The following is a 15,587-nucleotide window of genomic DNA, read 5'->3' as shown; positions in this document are numbered from 1 at the left end:
AATTAATGAATAGTTAAACCAGATTTGAACTCAGGTCTCTCTAACTCTAAAGCCTACACTTTTCAGCAGACTACACTGCCTCTCAAAGACAAGGGCCTTACCCATAGTAAATACCTTGTGGTTTTCTTTTTGGTACTGAGTTGACAACAGATTTTTATGTTCCTTTTATCCTGATTTTTGTGATTGTCCACATATTTCTGATTCTCTCATTGTGCCCTATAAGTGGCAGTTGTAGAAGGCAGCTCCCTTTAAATTACTATTGTCCTCCTTTAGGGTGCTGTATGTTCTTTAGGTTTCTGTTGCCTACAAACATGAACCCCACAGAAAGAATGCATCATATACTTAACCATGTTCTTAAAAATCATTCAGTCACTTGGCCACAGACTGGGTAAACCATCATGCAACTAGTGTTTTTGGTATAAAAAGTAACTCTCTCCTTTTTTTCTCCCCCTTTAATTCTAGGCGTAGTACGAGAAGAGTTCGAGAATTGTGGTGGCAGGGATTGCCCCCTAGTGTTCGTGGGAAAGTTTGGAGTCTAGCTGTAGGAAATGAACTAAATATCACTCCTGGTTTGTATTCTATATTCAGTTACTCCCACACGTACGAATAGCCATCTCCAGAGTTACAAAGCAGATTAGTAGATTGGCCATTTAAAAAGACATTACCATATATAATGTCATTTTAAGAGCATGCTTCATTCCTACTCCCTCTAAAACCTGGTATGATTTAATGAGTAAGCTATTACATAAATAAGATTTATGGGCTTTCCTTTAGTTGACAACCATCAGTAATATTATTGACATCCAGATATCTTCACTGCAGGTAACTTCTGGGATTCTAGGTAGCAGTGGATGTATAAGTATATAAAGTATATACAAGGAAAAATAAAATAGTCTAATTGTGGAAAGATTTCCCCTTTATTCAAAAAAACATAAATATTGGTGGAAGGCCAGAAGTTTCTTTTCCTACATCCCTTTTAGATTTTTTTAATTTGAAAATTTCAAATTTAAAAAATAGAAAAAGAAGTAAGAAGACTCTCAAAGAACTGTTTTATTTTCTTATGCTTTTTAAAAACCTTAAAAGATAGAAGTAAAATGTAAAATAGTTTTGATACAGTAAAAAAAGTTAGATAAAATTAAGGTAATATGTGATAGAGGAAAATATAAAGTAGTTAATAATAAAAAGTGCTAAATAGGTCTGAGTGATAATGACAGTGCTAGACAGTGGTACCACAGGAAGACTTAGGAACTCTGGTATAATAATGGGTATAGATTGTTGCTGTTACTTAAAAAACGTTATTTACATACTGATTTTTTAAAAGTCAAGCAATAGTAGGGTACAAATTGTATGTTTCTTCCACTCTTCTACCCAAACTCCTGCTTTTGATCCTACTACAACTACAGGTTAGCAGTTTAGTGTTTTTTATGCACGTAAAAAAAAAGTGTGCATCAACATATGATATGTTTAAGGCTTCTCTTTCTTTTCTTTTTCCCCCAAAAAAGAATGTATGCCATAAGCTTATTCCATGGCTTATTTTTTTCACACTATAATCTGCCATGAACATCCTTCCTTGTCACTACATACAAATGTACATTATGCATACCATAGCTGCACTGTATTCCACAGTTTGGCTGTACTATAATTTATTTAATCATTTTCTGAGTGGTAGCCAAATCAATGATATATATGTTAAAAGAACATCCGGGTACTGTTTTTTACCTCTCAAAAGTGATTAAAATAAATGAGAATTACCCACATAGGGTCTGACTGATAATAATATAGAAATATTTATCAAAGGCCTCAAAAAATCATCTTTGACCTATTTATTCTCGTTCTAAGAATAAGAAAATTATCAGGATTGGGTACAAAAGCTTTTTTACAAGGATGCCCATTGTAGCAAATCAGCATTATATATATAACTGGACAGAATTATAACAAAAATCTAAATATTAATCTTTAGTCTTAAAAGTGATGCCAACTTTGAATGGCATGGTTATGATTTTTTTTTTAAAGATTTACTTAAGAGAGAGAAAGTGAGAGAGCATGAGCAGGGGGAGGGGCAGAGGCAGAGGGAGAGGAAGATAAGCAGACTCCCTGCTGAGTGAGAAGCCCGATGTGGGGTTCAATCCCAGGACCCTGAGATTATGACCTGAGCCAAAATCAGTAGGCACTTAACCAGCTGAGTCACCCAGGTACCCCTATGAATGATTTTTAACATTGATTTTCACAAGTATCCCATAACGAACATGTTACTTTAACCAGACTTTTTTTTTTTTTAATTTTAAAAATATAATTTAAAGGAAGAATTAAGTGGGGTACCTGGCTGGCTCAGTCAATAGAGCATGCAACTCTTGATCTTGGGATTGTAAGTTCAAGCCACATGTTGGGGGTAGGAGTTTACTTTATAAAAAAATAAATAAATGAAGGAAGAATTAAGAGTTTTTAATTTAGCTTAGAAAAGGTTGGAGTCTAACCTAACCTAACCGTTCCCTCCAAATAAAACAAAGGTTTGTTTTGCCCTCTGTGCTTGAAACTAATTAAAAGGAAATATTTTTACATTATAGTCAGAACTCTCAGATAAAATCCTTGACATTAAGGATTGTTGGACATATTGTAATTGTTTAAAGTCTTAGGAATCGGTTTTACATACAGATGAGGTGATAAAATATTGAGGGCTATTTGAAATTTGGTTTGTAGTTTTGTTGAAAACTTTGACTTTAGATTGTTAACTGTCCTCATACCTTCTACATTAAAATATTGGTAAAGTTGGTATTAACCTTTTGTGATAGTGTAATCAAAAAGTTCTTTTCCAAGCTCAAAATTTATAAAGTTGGTAACATAACTAGGTCATTTACTTTTGAAAGTAATTTTATATTTTCTCCACTAAACAGTTCTGTATTCAGGAATGGACTAGGTGATCATTCTTTTTTATTAGTGGTAGGAAGGAAGCTAAATTTCAATTGAAGTAAATTTACTTTTTTTAAGGTTTTATTTCTTTTCAAGAGAGAGAAAGTGAATGGGAGGAGGGAAAGAGGGGGAGGCAGAGAAACTCAAGCAGACTCCGCCCTGAGCATGGAACCCAGTGCAGGGCTTGATCTCACAACCCTGAGTGAGATCATGACTTGAGCCAAATTCAAGAGCAACTGACTGAGCCACCCAGGCACCCTGAAGTAAATTTACTTTTGATGACTTTGTTTCCTTTTAATGACTTTTAACAGTTTTTGACTTTTTACCTATTTATTTTAATCATGAAATTTATAACCATTAGAGAATAGTAGAAGAAGGGTTAGTAGAGTAAGAATAGAATAGTAGAATAGAGAATAAGAATAAGGGTTCTAAAGTCAGTCACATGTGATTCAAATCTTGGTTCCACTATGCATTAGGTTTGTGACCTTGGGCAAATTACTTAACATCTAAGAGAATTAGTTTTCTTCATCTGTAAATGGAGTTAGATTACTAGCTGTCTCAAAGGATTGCTCTAACAGTTATTTATGGTAATATAAAATCATAGTGAAAGTGAAATTTGCTAAGAGTATGTACAATATCATCATTGTCAGAAAATGAGAAAGTGAAACATACACTGATCTCAAAGAGTTCTCAATTCATATCCAAGATACATCTTTAAGTCTGCTTCAAGTTCTACATTTGTAGATTCAGAATAACATAAATGAGACATGTGGAGTCAGGAATGGAATTGAACTGAGGTGCAGGTCTTCTTATTGTAGATAAGCACTGTAAATCTTCCCTGGAGAGATGTCCTTTGATGTTTTAAAATGCATTACCATATTTTTATTATTAGATCAATTTTGTGACTCCCAAAGGTGAGGATTTATTCAGTGAGCCCTTCTTCTTCCAGGACAGCTTTAAAATATGAGTAGAATAGTGAAACTGGATGTGGCTTGTTATCAGTTTGAAATCAGAAATTGTGAACTTCAGTTTGGTACCTGATAACTGCAAAAAAATTGTATATCTAAATTAAAAAATTATATCTACCTCTTTTATCAAATTATTGATGGACTCAAATAATAGAAATTTTGACTTTTTTAAAAAAAATGTTCTTTCTAAACGATTAGTAGTAATGAAAAATGAACAGAAGGGAGAAGAGATCAAAATAGTAAGAGTCTGTTTGAAATATATCTAGTCAGCTTTTTTATAAAGATCTGATTCTTGGCAATATAAGAATACTTATTATGGTACAGTCATACATTGGAATACTGTGCAGTTGCTTAAAAAAAAAACTGAAGCAGATTTATTTTCCTAATAAGAGGTAGCTTCCAATATAATAAAGCAAGATGCAGGTCAGTGCTGTAATATGTTGCCACACTTTTTTTTTTTTTAAAGGAAGATAGATCTGTGTATACTTGTGCCTGCATATTTTCATCTTTAGATTTCTGCATAGTTACATCTGAGGGAAGGAAATTTATTTTTCATTTTACACTGTTTTATACTATTTGAATTTTTAAAAAATCATATTTGTTATATTGCCTTTAAACTTTTTAAAAAAGATTAATCGAAGCAAAAATGTTCTTGGCATTTTAGGCAATATATAAATGTTGGTGTTTGGTAAGAAATATTTTTTGCTGTTCATCTGTCATTGAAATCTTTTTTTTTTTGTAATTTAGAGTATCAGTAATGGTTAGTTCGAAAGTAAAGACAATTAAAGTCTGAGAATTGAGAAAAAAAGTTGTTTCTTCTGTTCTTAAAGTTGTATCGAGGTCCTGCATATAGATGCATAAAGTGGTAGTCTCAAAGTAATTGGGCACTTAAAATAAAAAGATATGAGTAGAGATTTTTTAATGTAAGCCCTCTGACCAAATCTGAAGTTTAGGTAGCTTTAGATAGCAGTATCATTATGGAGAAACCAGTTTCAAAAGAGAAGGAAAATAAGCACTGGCATTTATTGAGGGTCAGTAAGTTGTCAGGAGCTTTATGAAAATTATCTTGTTTAATCATCAGTATTCCCATGAGTAGGCATTAATTTACAAATGAAGAGAGCCAAGTTCCAGAGTAACCATGTAACTTTCTTAAAGTCCCAAATACTGAAAATTTGGTATTTGAATGTAGGTCTGACTGACTGCAAAAATCATTTTTCTGCTATTCCACAATGGTACTCCTTTTGCAAAAGCATCTCTTCCTGCCTCATATGTACATTCTCTGTTGTAGCTATTTGGATGACCACTGTACAATATTTTTATTTTCTATCTTTCCAGTTGTAATAGTTTTGGTAGAATCAAGTTCTTCAGTTTGCCACATTTTTTATGCCTGCTATGTAAAGGGAGACCTGAGCTGTAATAGGATTTTTCTCTATTTTTAAAAGTAAAAGTTAAATGAGAATTCATTTCCCCCCATATATCCAGTCTGTTAGCTAGAAGGTATATTCTATAGATTCTTCAGATCTCTGCAATTGGGCTTCTGCCCCCTCCCCCCTCAGATGTTCCTCCCACCAGGGTCACCCATGACCTTCGTGCTATAAATTCCAATGGGCGCTTTTCATTCAGATTTTGTCTTGCTATATGATACTGGATAGTTGATCACTTCCTTCTTTGTGGCTTACATCTAAGTGCTTTCAAGATTTTGCATTTATTATTTCATTTAATGCTTAAAGCCCCAGGATGTAAGTACTAGTACTATCTCCACTTTATGAATGAGAAAACTGAGGTTAGAAGAGGTTAAGAAACTTGTGCAGTGTCATGCAGCAACTCCCTATCCTATGTATACTTAGTGAAATGCTCTTTTCCTTTGGTTTCTAGGACAACTGGTTCTCTTTTATTTCTTTGCATTTCTTATTCTTCGGATGTGCCTCTTCCTGTGTCTACCCTTTAAATATTTGTCTTTCCTGGAAATCCATATTTCTCATTTCTTCTTGCCATGAATAATCTCCCTGGACACACTTTACGAATGGTTTTAATCATCTATACTGATGGCTCCCAAACTCTTTCTCCAGTGTGCATGCACCACCTTAAGATCCAATTTGTCTGAAACGGAACTTACCACCTTCCTCCTTCCCACAAATCACAAATTTGCTGCTTCTTCTGTGTTCATTCTCTCAGTGGCATTATTAGCTACCCCAGTTACCCCAGCCAGAAACCTGGAAGTCCTAATGAGTCTGCCTTCTTCCCCTTACTCTCCTTCAACAAGTTTTGCTTTTTCTACTTTCTGAGTTTCTCTTGTGTTCATTTCTTCTCTCCAGCTGCACTGTCACTGCTCAAGTTCAAGCCTCATCTTTTGCTTGGGCTATTATAATAAAACTCTTAACTTCCCTTCAGCAAAACTTCAGCTTCAACCTACCCACAACATAACTGCTGGCATAACGGACACAGATCAGAGTGTGCTATACCCTTGAACCTCTGGATAAAATATAACCCCCTTAGCATGCCATTCAGGTCCTGTCCTGTCAGCAACTAGTGCTTGCCTCTGTCATCCAACCTTATCATCTCCTCTTCCTCCCTCACCCCTTATAATCTAAGAGTCCTGAAATCACTTGTAATTCATGCATATAAGTCATGATCTCTTTTTTCTCTTGGTGACTTTGCCCATGACGAGAATTCTTAGAATGCCTTCTTCCACCTTGTTCACTTATAAAACTCGTATTTATTCGTTATGGGACAGCTCGGTCATCACCTCCTCTAAGAAGTCTTCCTTTATCCCCCACCTGAGTTAGGAAACTCTCCAAGTGATCCCATGGTTCCATGTTTTTATTTCTCATGGCATTTAACTCTCAAAGCTGCCTTGTTCCATGTGTGGCCCCAGGTTTACAAATGAACCTTTTCCATAGCCAGGAAATAAAAGAGTAAAAGTTAAAATATACGAATCTATTTTTCCTACTATTTATTAATTTTTATTTTGTTTTCCCCTAGAACTTTATGAAATCTTCCTCTCAAGAGCAAAAGAACGGTGGAAAAGCTTCAGTGAAACAAGTTCAGAGAATGATACCGAAGGTGTGACTTACTTATTTTTTTTTTTTAAATAAAAATTTCTGGGTGAAAATCCAGTCAGTGAAGATACTAGTGTGATTTTTATCATGTGTCAGGAACTGTAGTAATTGCTTTACAACATTATCTCCTTTAATGTTAATAACCCTTTTAAGTAGGTGGTATTATCCTGAATGGTGTAAGAGGAAACTGAGGCTCAAAGTAGTTAACTTGTAAGCAGTGAAGCTGTGATGTAAACCCAGGTTTTTGGACCTCGGAACCCAAGATTTATTCACAACAGTAAGACTAATAATTAAAAAAAAATGAAGTATTTTTAAGCCAACTTTTAACTTAAAGATAGGTGGTCTTCTCTCCTCACTTAGGACCTATCTCCTTACTCACTGACTTTCACTCCCTAATACATTATTTATAATTCTTATCATGCCTTAGCCTTTGTTCATTTAATTAACTCATAGACCTCATCTTTCCCTCCACTCAGTTTTTTTCCCTAATCATTTTGGAGAAGATAGGAACACTTTTTTCCTGTTATCATTATTTATTAAATATAGATAAATTTATTCAGCCATCTCTTGTTCTTGAATAATGGAGAGCTATTTGTCTATCAGTCACCTTTCTTTCTATATTTGTTCTACTTCATAGATAGCAAACAATCGTCTCTTGCCAGTAAGTAAAACTCTAAAAATGAACATGCATTAGAATAGAGAAGTGGTATATATGGCAGAGTGGTTTTCTATGAGTATGTAAACAACTCTATTAAATTCCTTGAATACTCATCTTTCTATTTTAGAAGAGTGAACAGTAAGGTGGAGAAAATTGACTAAACAAGGTTAGAGAGAAGATTTGATTTTGAGAATGGTTCATATAAGTGTCATCCTGAGACCTGTTAGCTGTCAGCTATTTGTGGGAAACTAAAAGTGCAGGGAAGGTGAAGATGTAAGAAGCTTTACAATGGAAAGGCCTTAGCTGTTTCATAATTCTTTTTGAATTCATTTTATGAAGTATTGAAAGTATAAGAATTAAAATAGTCATTTACTTCTGAGCCATTTTTGTCATGATTAAGTGGTAAAAGTTGCACTTTAGTGGAAATTAATTGCATGTAATGAAGAATTGTTCCAGATAGAAACAGTACTCTGGGGCGCCTGGGTGGCTCAGTCGGTTAAGCGACTGCCTTCGGCTCAGGTCATGATCCTGGAGTCCCGGGATCGAGTCCCACATCAGGCTCCCTACTCAGCAGGGAGTCTGCTTCTCCCTCTGACCCTCCCCCCTCTCATGTGCTCTCTCTCTCTCTCTCTCACTCTCGCTCTCAAATAAATAAAATCTTTAAAAAAAAAAAGAAAAGAAACAGTACTCTGTCTAAATTACTTATTTCTTATTACCTATGTATTTATAATTTGCAGTTGTCATTTAACTTTTTTTTTCAAATATTACTTCTGCCTCAATTCTACTCTTTTTTGGACATGTATGTTAGACCATTTATCAGTGTCCTACAAGTCTTTCACTTAAAAAACAAATTTTTTTCTTTCTGTGCCTCAGTTTAGATGATTTTTATTGACCTGAAGTCAATTTTCACCAATCCTCTTTTTTCCTATATCCAGTCTATTAGATCTCTCCAATGAGTCTTTAATTTCAGATAATGTATTTTGTAATTCTAGAATGTCCGTCTGGTGTTTTTTATAGATTCTTCTATTTCTCTGTGGAAATTCTTCATCTTTCCATTCCGTACATTTCTCCCCATCTTTTTCTCTATTTTCTTTAACATTTAACAGTTAATATTCTTGTTTGTTAATTCTAATACTGGGTCATCTTCAGGTCTGCTTCTGTTGGCTTGTTTTCCCCTTGATTATAAGTCATATTTTCCTGCTTCTTTGCATATCTTAAAATGTTTTACTCTCTGTCAGTCAACTGAAGTTGATGTTTCCCCTGAAGAGGAAGCATGCTGTTTTCTGTCAGGCAGTTGGATTATCACCTCAGTTCAATCAGTAACTGAGCTAGATTAGGCCGAGGTTTCAGCTTTAGATAAACTTAGTTCATCATGGGTTTCAAACATCTTGGTAGGAAGAACTGTCCTTTTTTCATTATAGGCTTCTCCCTCTCCTGAGATACTCTCCCAAAAGCCTGGTAATTTTGGGTGATTTCCTTCTGCCTTTCCAGCCCAGCCTTTTGCACTACTAACACTCGGCAAAAGTCCCACAGGGGTAAACAAGTTATACATTCAGGTTCCTCCAGATTCTATCACATCAGTCATATTTGGCCATGAAAAAGCTCTTCTGGTTTGTCTTTTCCCAAACAGAGTACCTTTGTGGACGCTCAATCCCGAACTCATGCCCAGACGTGACACGTGCCTCCAGGAAGAAAAATGCCTCTCTCTTTCTGGGATTTAAATCCTCTGGACCTCTCTGTGTCCACAGCATTCTTATGCCTTTTTTTTTTTTTCCACTTAATGCCTTTTTAAAAACCTTGTGCTATTTGAAACTTACTTGTTTTTTTTCCCAGTTGTTATTGTGGGAGTGATAGTCTGCTCTTACCTTGTATAAAAACTGGAAGTAGAAATCTTTCATATACCCTTCTGATAAATATATAAATATTTTTTTCATGTAAGAATTGCTCTAAGTTCCAGCAAAAGCTATGTGGCATTTCTTTAAATTTCTTTATTATTCATCTTTTAACTTTCCTTAAGTAACATATCGTCAATGCTATGTGATCATTCTGTATGTACAAGATTGAACTGGGTATAGCCAAGTAATCATTTTAATTTTATCTACCTGACAAATGCAGGTGTATCTGTTGCTGATCGGGAGGCCAGTCTGGAGTTAATTAAATTGGACATATCCCGTACATTTCCATCCCTTTACATCTTTCAGAAGGTGGGGGTTTCTAATCAGTTGTAACTACTTTTTAAATTTTTTTGTAATCCAAGGCAACAAATTCTCAAATGCCTTTGTAAAAGGCAAAACTATAAAAATTAGAGACATTTATATAAAAGTGTGAAACTAGTAGGAAAATTCTAAAGGAATTTCTGTTATTTTGTCCCATTGACTGAATGCACTGCATTTAGCATAGCCCATAATATCTTTATTCATTAAGGTGAATTTCTTTGTCTTAGTTTTTATTCTGTAAGATATTTGAATTTTAACATTTTTGATTACTCAATTGGTAAAATGTAAAGAACATTTTCCCAAATCTTAGTTTTCCAGAATTACTATTGAAATACGAAAAAATGGTTCATAAAAATGATTTTGTGCATAGGCTGTCATGAGTTGCTTATACTTTATGAGAAGTGATTACATTTTGTATGTACTTTATATTTCACACATGGAATTTATTTAGATTGATAAAATGAAATAAAAATTTTTATCCATTAAGATTAAAATTATTAATAAACTTGATGTAGCTTGATGGTTTCCTTTTGCTAAAATTGTATTGTATGAAATGAAACAGTCTGTTTTCATCATAATCTTATTGTACCAAATCTAGAAATCTTTAAAATAGTACACAGACTGTATAACTTGCATCCATCAAGTGAGTTTATTTGGCTTTTTTTGTTGTTGTTCAGGATTAAATATTTTTATTAATTCTTTAGAGAACACATCTTACAGAGTGTATTTAGAATATTTCTGACAGTGATACAATATACTAACTAAAACTACTCATTTAGGAAATGCTGAACTTTATTTAAAAATTACTTATTTGGGAATTAACTTACAGACACGTATTTGTATAGTTTGACGTTTCATTTTTCTCTCCTAAGGGCGGCCCATATCATGATGTCTTACATAGTATCTTAGGGGCATATACGTGTTACAGACCTGATGTTGGTTATGTAAGTATTTGCTTCAATCTGGTTTTTTAATATAAACATTTTATCTATCTTATCAAAGTATCTTATGTTGTACTAGCTCCCAAATGTCTTTTTTTCTTGGGCCTGTCAACTGACCCAGAGACGAATCTTCCCAGGGGCTTGCGAGACTGCCTGCCAGGTTTCTGGGAGAGCTACTGGGGGCTTTATTATTCAGTTTGTAAACTTGTATTAATTGCCACTGCTGTTGGTGTGGTGCCTCCTCCCTGTGCCTGTGCCTCTAGAGAGAAACTTCTTCTATTATGTTGGGTTTTGGGAAAGATAGACACCTGTCCGTACAGAATAGAGGAGGGGATTTGCTCCTTTTATAAATTTTCAGCCGATCCTTTGGTTGGAACTTTAGTCTTACCCCCCAATTTCAGAGTGGCATGATAACTCCAGTTTCTGACCCTTCCAGATTTGTGGCAGAATTGGTTTGCTGCTTATTGGCTTCCTCTGCAGATATCTTAGTTTCAACATTCTCCATTTAGTTACAATTTCTAGAATGCTAGTGACATTTTTATTTACTGTTTATATTATTTTCCATTCTCTTTGTCCTCCTAGGCTAATATTTATTTTTTTTCTTTAACGTCATTTTAGTTGGATTTGGGAGGGATCAAAGAAAAATGTGAGTGTTCAGTTTGCCATGTTTAATTGGAAGTCATAAAACCTCATCATCTCACCTTTGTCTTTTTTTTGTTTTAGATTTTATTTATTAGAGAGAGTGAGCAAGAGAGAGAGAGAGAGAGTGCGCGCAAAAGCAGGGAGGAGGGGCAGAGGGAGAAGCTCCTGGTGAGCAGGGAGCCCAATGTGGGACTCAGTCCCAGGATCCTGGGATAATGACCTGAGCCAAAGGCAGACACTTAATAACTGAGCCACCCAGCCATCCCCAAAATAAAACCTTTTAAAAATGTGAAAATTACATAATGTTTTTACTATTCTATGACATAATACATGAGCAAGAGAGTTTAGACTCTTCATTCAGATTTCACTTTCTCCATAAGGACTACTTGGACCATCTTCTTAATATAAAACTTGCCCCATTCCCAAACTTGGCACTTCCCCCCTTTATTTGTCCTGTAGCACTTGTCACCTTTTAATGTAACATGATTTATTTGTTGTTTATACAAAGGTCATGATCCCAGAGTCCTGGGATCGAATCCCTGCATCGGGCTCCTTGTTCAGCTGGGAGTCTGCTTCTCCCTCTGCCTGCCATTCCCCCTGCTGGTTCTCTCTCTCTCTCTCTCTCTCTCTCTCCCTCTCCCTCTCCCTCCCCCCCGATAAATGAATAAATAAAAATCTTAAAAAAAAAAAAAAGGTTTTATTTTTAAGTAATCTTAAAATTACCCAATATGGGGCTCAGATTTACAACCCTGAGATCAAGAGTCACATGCTCTACCAACTGAGCCAGCCAGGTGCCCTTATAATGTTCACATTTTTAAGTTGACATTTAAATTTCTTTCATCATGAGTTTATAAAGGATTTAATGTTTAGCACTTGCTAAGTATTATTTTAAAATAAAACTCTCGTATCTCTTTTAAAAAGTGTAGCCAATGGAATTTAAACAATGTAATGATTTTATATATATCATCCATTTAAAAAAAAACGTATGAGATATGTAGCTGTCAAATAACTATGTTGTACACCTGAAACTAATATATGTCAAGTGTACTTTAATTTAAAAAAAAAAACAAGAGAAAACAGGCGCCTGGGTGGCTTAGTCGTTAAGCATCTGCCTTCGGCTCAGGTAATGGTCCCAGGGTCCTGGGATTGAGCCCCGCTTCGGGCTCCCTGCTCAGCGGGAAGCCTGCGTCTCCCTCTCCCTCTCCCACTCCCCCGCTTGTGTTCCCTCTCTCACTGTGTCTCTCTCTGTCAAATAAATAAAATCTTAAAAAATATATATATATGTATATATATATATATATATATATGAACAAACCCTACATTAATATTTTACAAATTATGCAGATTAGCTCTTTGAATTCATGTAAAATGACCACAATATAACCTGATAATGCCAAACCTTAATGGCACACCAGTCAGCCAAATCAGATTTATTTTATGAGATAAGAGAATAGTATAAACTATGTTGGAATATATATTTCATGATATTATTTGACGAAATAGGTTTTTAATTAATTACATTAATGAATAACACATGCTGAATCAATAAATCACACAAAAGTTTTATTTCTGGAATTTATTCAGTATATCTTGAAAAAAATTGGTAATGGTTCATATTCCGGTTGTGAACCAGCTTAAAAGAAGGGCACCGAGGGCACCAATCTATATTACTGTTTTCTTTATTTGTTCTCCCTGGGACTCTCCCTCAGTGGCTGTGCATTCTTTGATAGAAGGTGGTATGGAAGAGGTGAGGTCACCAAATGAAAGCTGTTATTGCTCATCTCTGTTCTACAAGTAATGAAATTCAGTCCTATTTCTATTCACCTGTGACAGGAAGCCATGGGCTTTCCCCAAATGGTATTTCAAATTATCCTTTTGTTTCACATTTCATTTTTCAGAGCAGTTCCCCATCATAAATTATAGGATGAGTGAGGACTGTGACTTTCACTTGCTGCTGTGAATGTAGTGACATTCTTAGGCAAACCATGTTAGAAAGCAAACGTGTAAACATTCTTAGGCAAACCATGTGTAGAAACAAATGTGTAAATGGAGGATATGGGAATGGATTCCTTTAAAATAATCCATGATGGTGTACCATGGACTCTCTGTAAAGTATTCTTTGTGTTTCCAGGGCGCCCTCTTCCCAGTTTAAGACCACTGCTGTCTAGATTGTTGAATTGTATTCTTTTTCTGCTGTGAGGAAATGGTTATAAGTTCCTTCTGAGTAGAATAAAACTCTAGAATCCTGAGTATCAGCTGTCTGTAGGTCCTCTAACACAAGCTTTCTCCTTTGCAGCAAGGGAGTAGGTAGTTATTATTTTGCCTGGACTGTGTCTACTATAAACTGGGGTGGGGCTGGAAGTTCGGTATATCGTAATCATAAAGGTGGAAGTGAGAAGACACATTTCCCAGTATCTCAGGGGGGGTCAAACTGTAGCCCAGGATTCAGATATTACTGTAAGAACTTTGTAAGCTTTGTAACTTTCCCACGTTGATTTTTTTCATGATAGCTCTCCATTTATCTATAGTGATTATCAGCAAAACTAAAACAAGAAAGATCCGTGTGCATGTGTGCAAAGGGAATAAGGAATGGGGAATCTCAGTAGATGACCTCCTCCTATGACCTAGGCAGGCATAAGGGAAGGAAGAAAGACTTCAAGAAACAGAAAGTTGGTGGGTTACACAGGTACTTCAATGGGTGAAGTTTTACTACTTTTTTTTTTTAAGTAACCAAATGCCCGATGTGGGGCTTGAACCCACAACCCTGAGATCAAGAGTTGCATGCTTTACTTACTGAGCCAGCCAGGTGCCCCTAAAGTTTTATTTCTTAAGCTGAGTGGTCTATACATCAGGTGTTGTTGTTGTTGTTGTTTTAATTGTTTGTGGGGTTTTGGTTTGTCAAATTTTTATTTTGAATAACTTCAAACTAACAGAAAGATTGCCCTAGCTTTATCCCACCCCCACTTCCAAGATTCTTTCAGAGTTATATGTGGCATATTGCTTTAGTCTCCTTTAATCTAGAACAGTTCTTTAGCCTTTTCTGTCTCTCAGAACTGTAACAATTTTGAAAAGTCAAGCCTGTAACACTTTTTTTTTTTTTTAAGATTTTTATTTATTTATTTGACAGAGAGTGAGACAGCAAGAGAGGGAACACAAGCAGGGGGAGTGGGAGAGGGAGAGGGAGAAGCAGGCTCCCTGGAGCCTGATGCGGTTCTCCATCCCAGGACCCTGGGATCATGACCTGAGCTGAAGGCAGACGCTTAACGCCTGAGCCACCCAGGCGCCCCAAGCCTGTAACACTTTTGATACTTTTACAGTAGTTTCCTGACCATTTCCTCATGATTAGATTAAGGCTATACATTTTTCATAGAAATACTACATAAATGATGTGCTTATTTTGGTACATCACATCACAAGTTGATAAAACATTCAGAATATTCAGAAAAATTGGACTTTGAAGATACTGTAGAAATAACTTTATTTTTCTTATTTTCTTGTCATGTATGCAAACGAGTGATACATGATAAATCTGAATGAGCTTCAAATAGCTCTGTGATTTGATGCATCATCAAATAAAAATTCTGGGAAAGCATTGTCTTTAATAGGCAATATTTTCCTTTTTTAGTGTTATGTAAAATAGTGTTTCTTAAACAGCATCTTAGATTCAATTAAATATATTAATTCCTTTATTTGCTACCCGTCTGTTAGAGACAGCTAACAGCTTGCCCCTTGCATCTATCCTGCAAGTTTTGTGGCATTAAGAATATAATTGTGAACAAACAGACATGCTCTTGTCTCTGTACTGTTTTAGTTTCCTATTGTTGCCGTAACAAAATGCCACAAACTTAGTGGCTTTAAACAATACAAATTTATTATCTGGCAGCTCTGGAGATGAGAAGTCTGAAAGTCAAGGTATTAGCTGGGTAGTTTTCCTTCTGGAGGCTCTAGGGAAGAATCCATTTCCTTGCCTTTTCAAGATTCTAGAAGCTGCCTACATTCCTTGGCTCTTGACCCCCCACCTCTATCTACAAAGCCAGTCGTGTAGCATCCTCAAATCTCTCTGTGACTCTCCTACCTCCCCATTTCCCTCTTTCATTTGTAAGGACCCTCATGATGATTACATTGGGCCCACCCACATAATTGAGGATAATCTTACCATCACAAAATCCTTAATTTAATCACATCTGCAAAGTCCC

The 15,587-nt window shown here is 35.5% G+C and overlaps 1 protein-coding gene across 1 annotated transcript in view; it reads left to right on the top strand.

The window, feature by feature from the left end:
* TBC1D12 (TBC1 domain family member 12) overlaps nt 1-15,587 on the top strand; it is a 96,567-nt gene that overhangs the window by 74,603 nt on the left and 6,377 nt on the right. Inside the window, exons 6-9 of the mRNA XM_028098931.2 lie at nt 463-569; nt 6,858-6,938; nt 9,708-9,796; nt 10,681-10,752. Coding sequence (XP_027954732.2) covers nt 463-569; nt 6,858-6,938; nt 9,708-9,796; nt 10,681-10,752 — 349 coding nt within the window. The remainder of the gene's footprint in view (nt 1-462; nt 570-6,857; nt 6,939-9,707; nt 9,797-10,680; nt 10,753-15,587) is intronic.

The sequence above is a fragment of the Eumetopias jubatus genome, unplaced genomic scaffold (genome assembly GCF_037043125.1).
Source record: "Eumetopias jubatus isolate StellerSeaLion01/CBP00866 unplaced genomic scaffold, mEumJub1_p1.0 scaffold_17, whole genome shotgun sequence".
NCBI classification, from domain to species: Eukaryota; Metazoa; Chordata; class Mammalia; order Carnivora; family Otariidae; genus Eumetopias; species Eumetopias jubatus.
The sequence above is the reverse complement of the archived record's forward strand: the minus strand, read 5'-3'. Positions and strand labels throughout refer to the sequence as shown.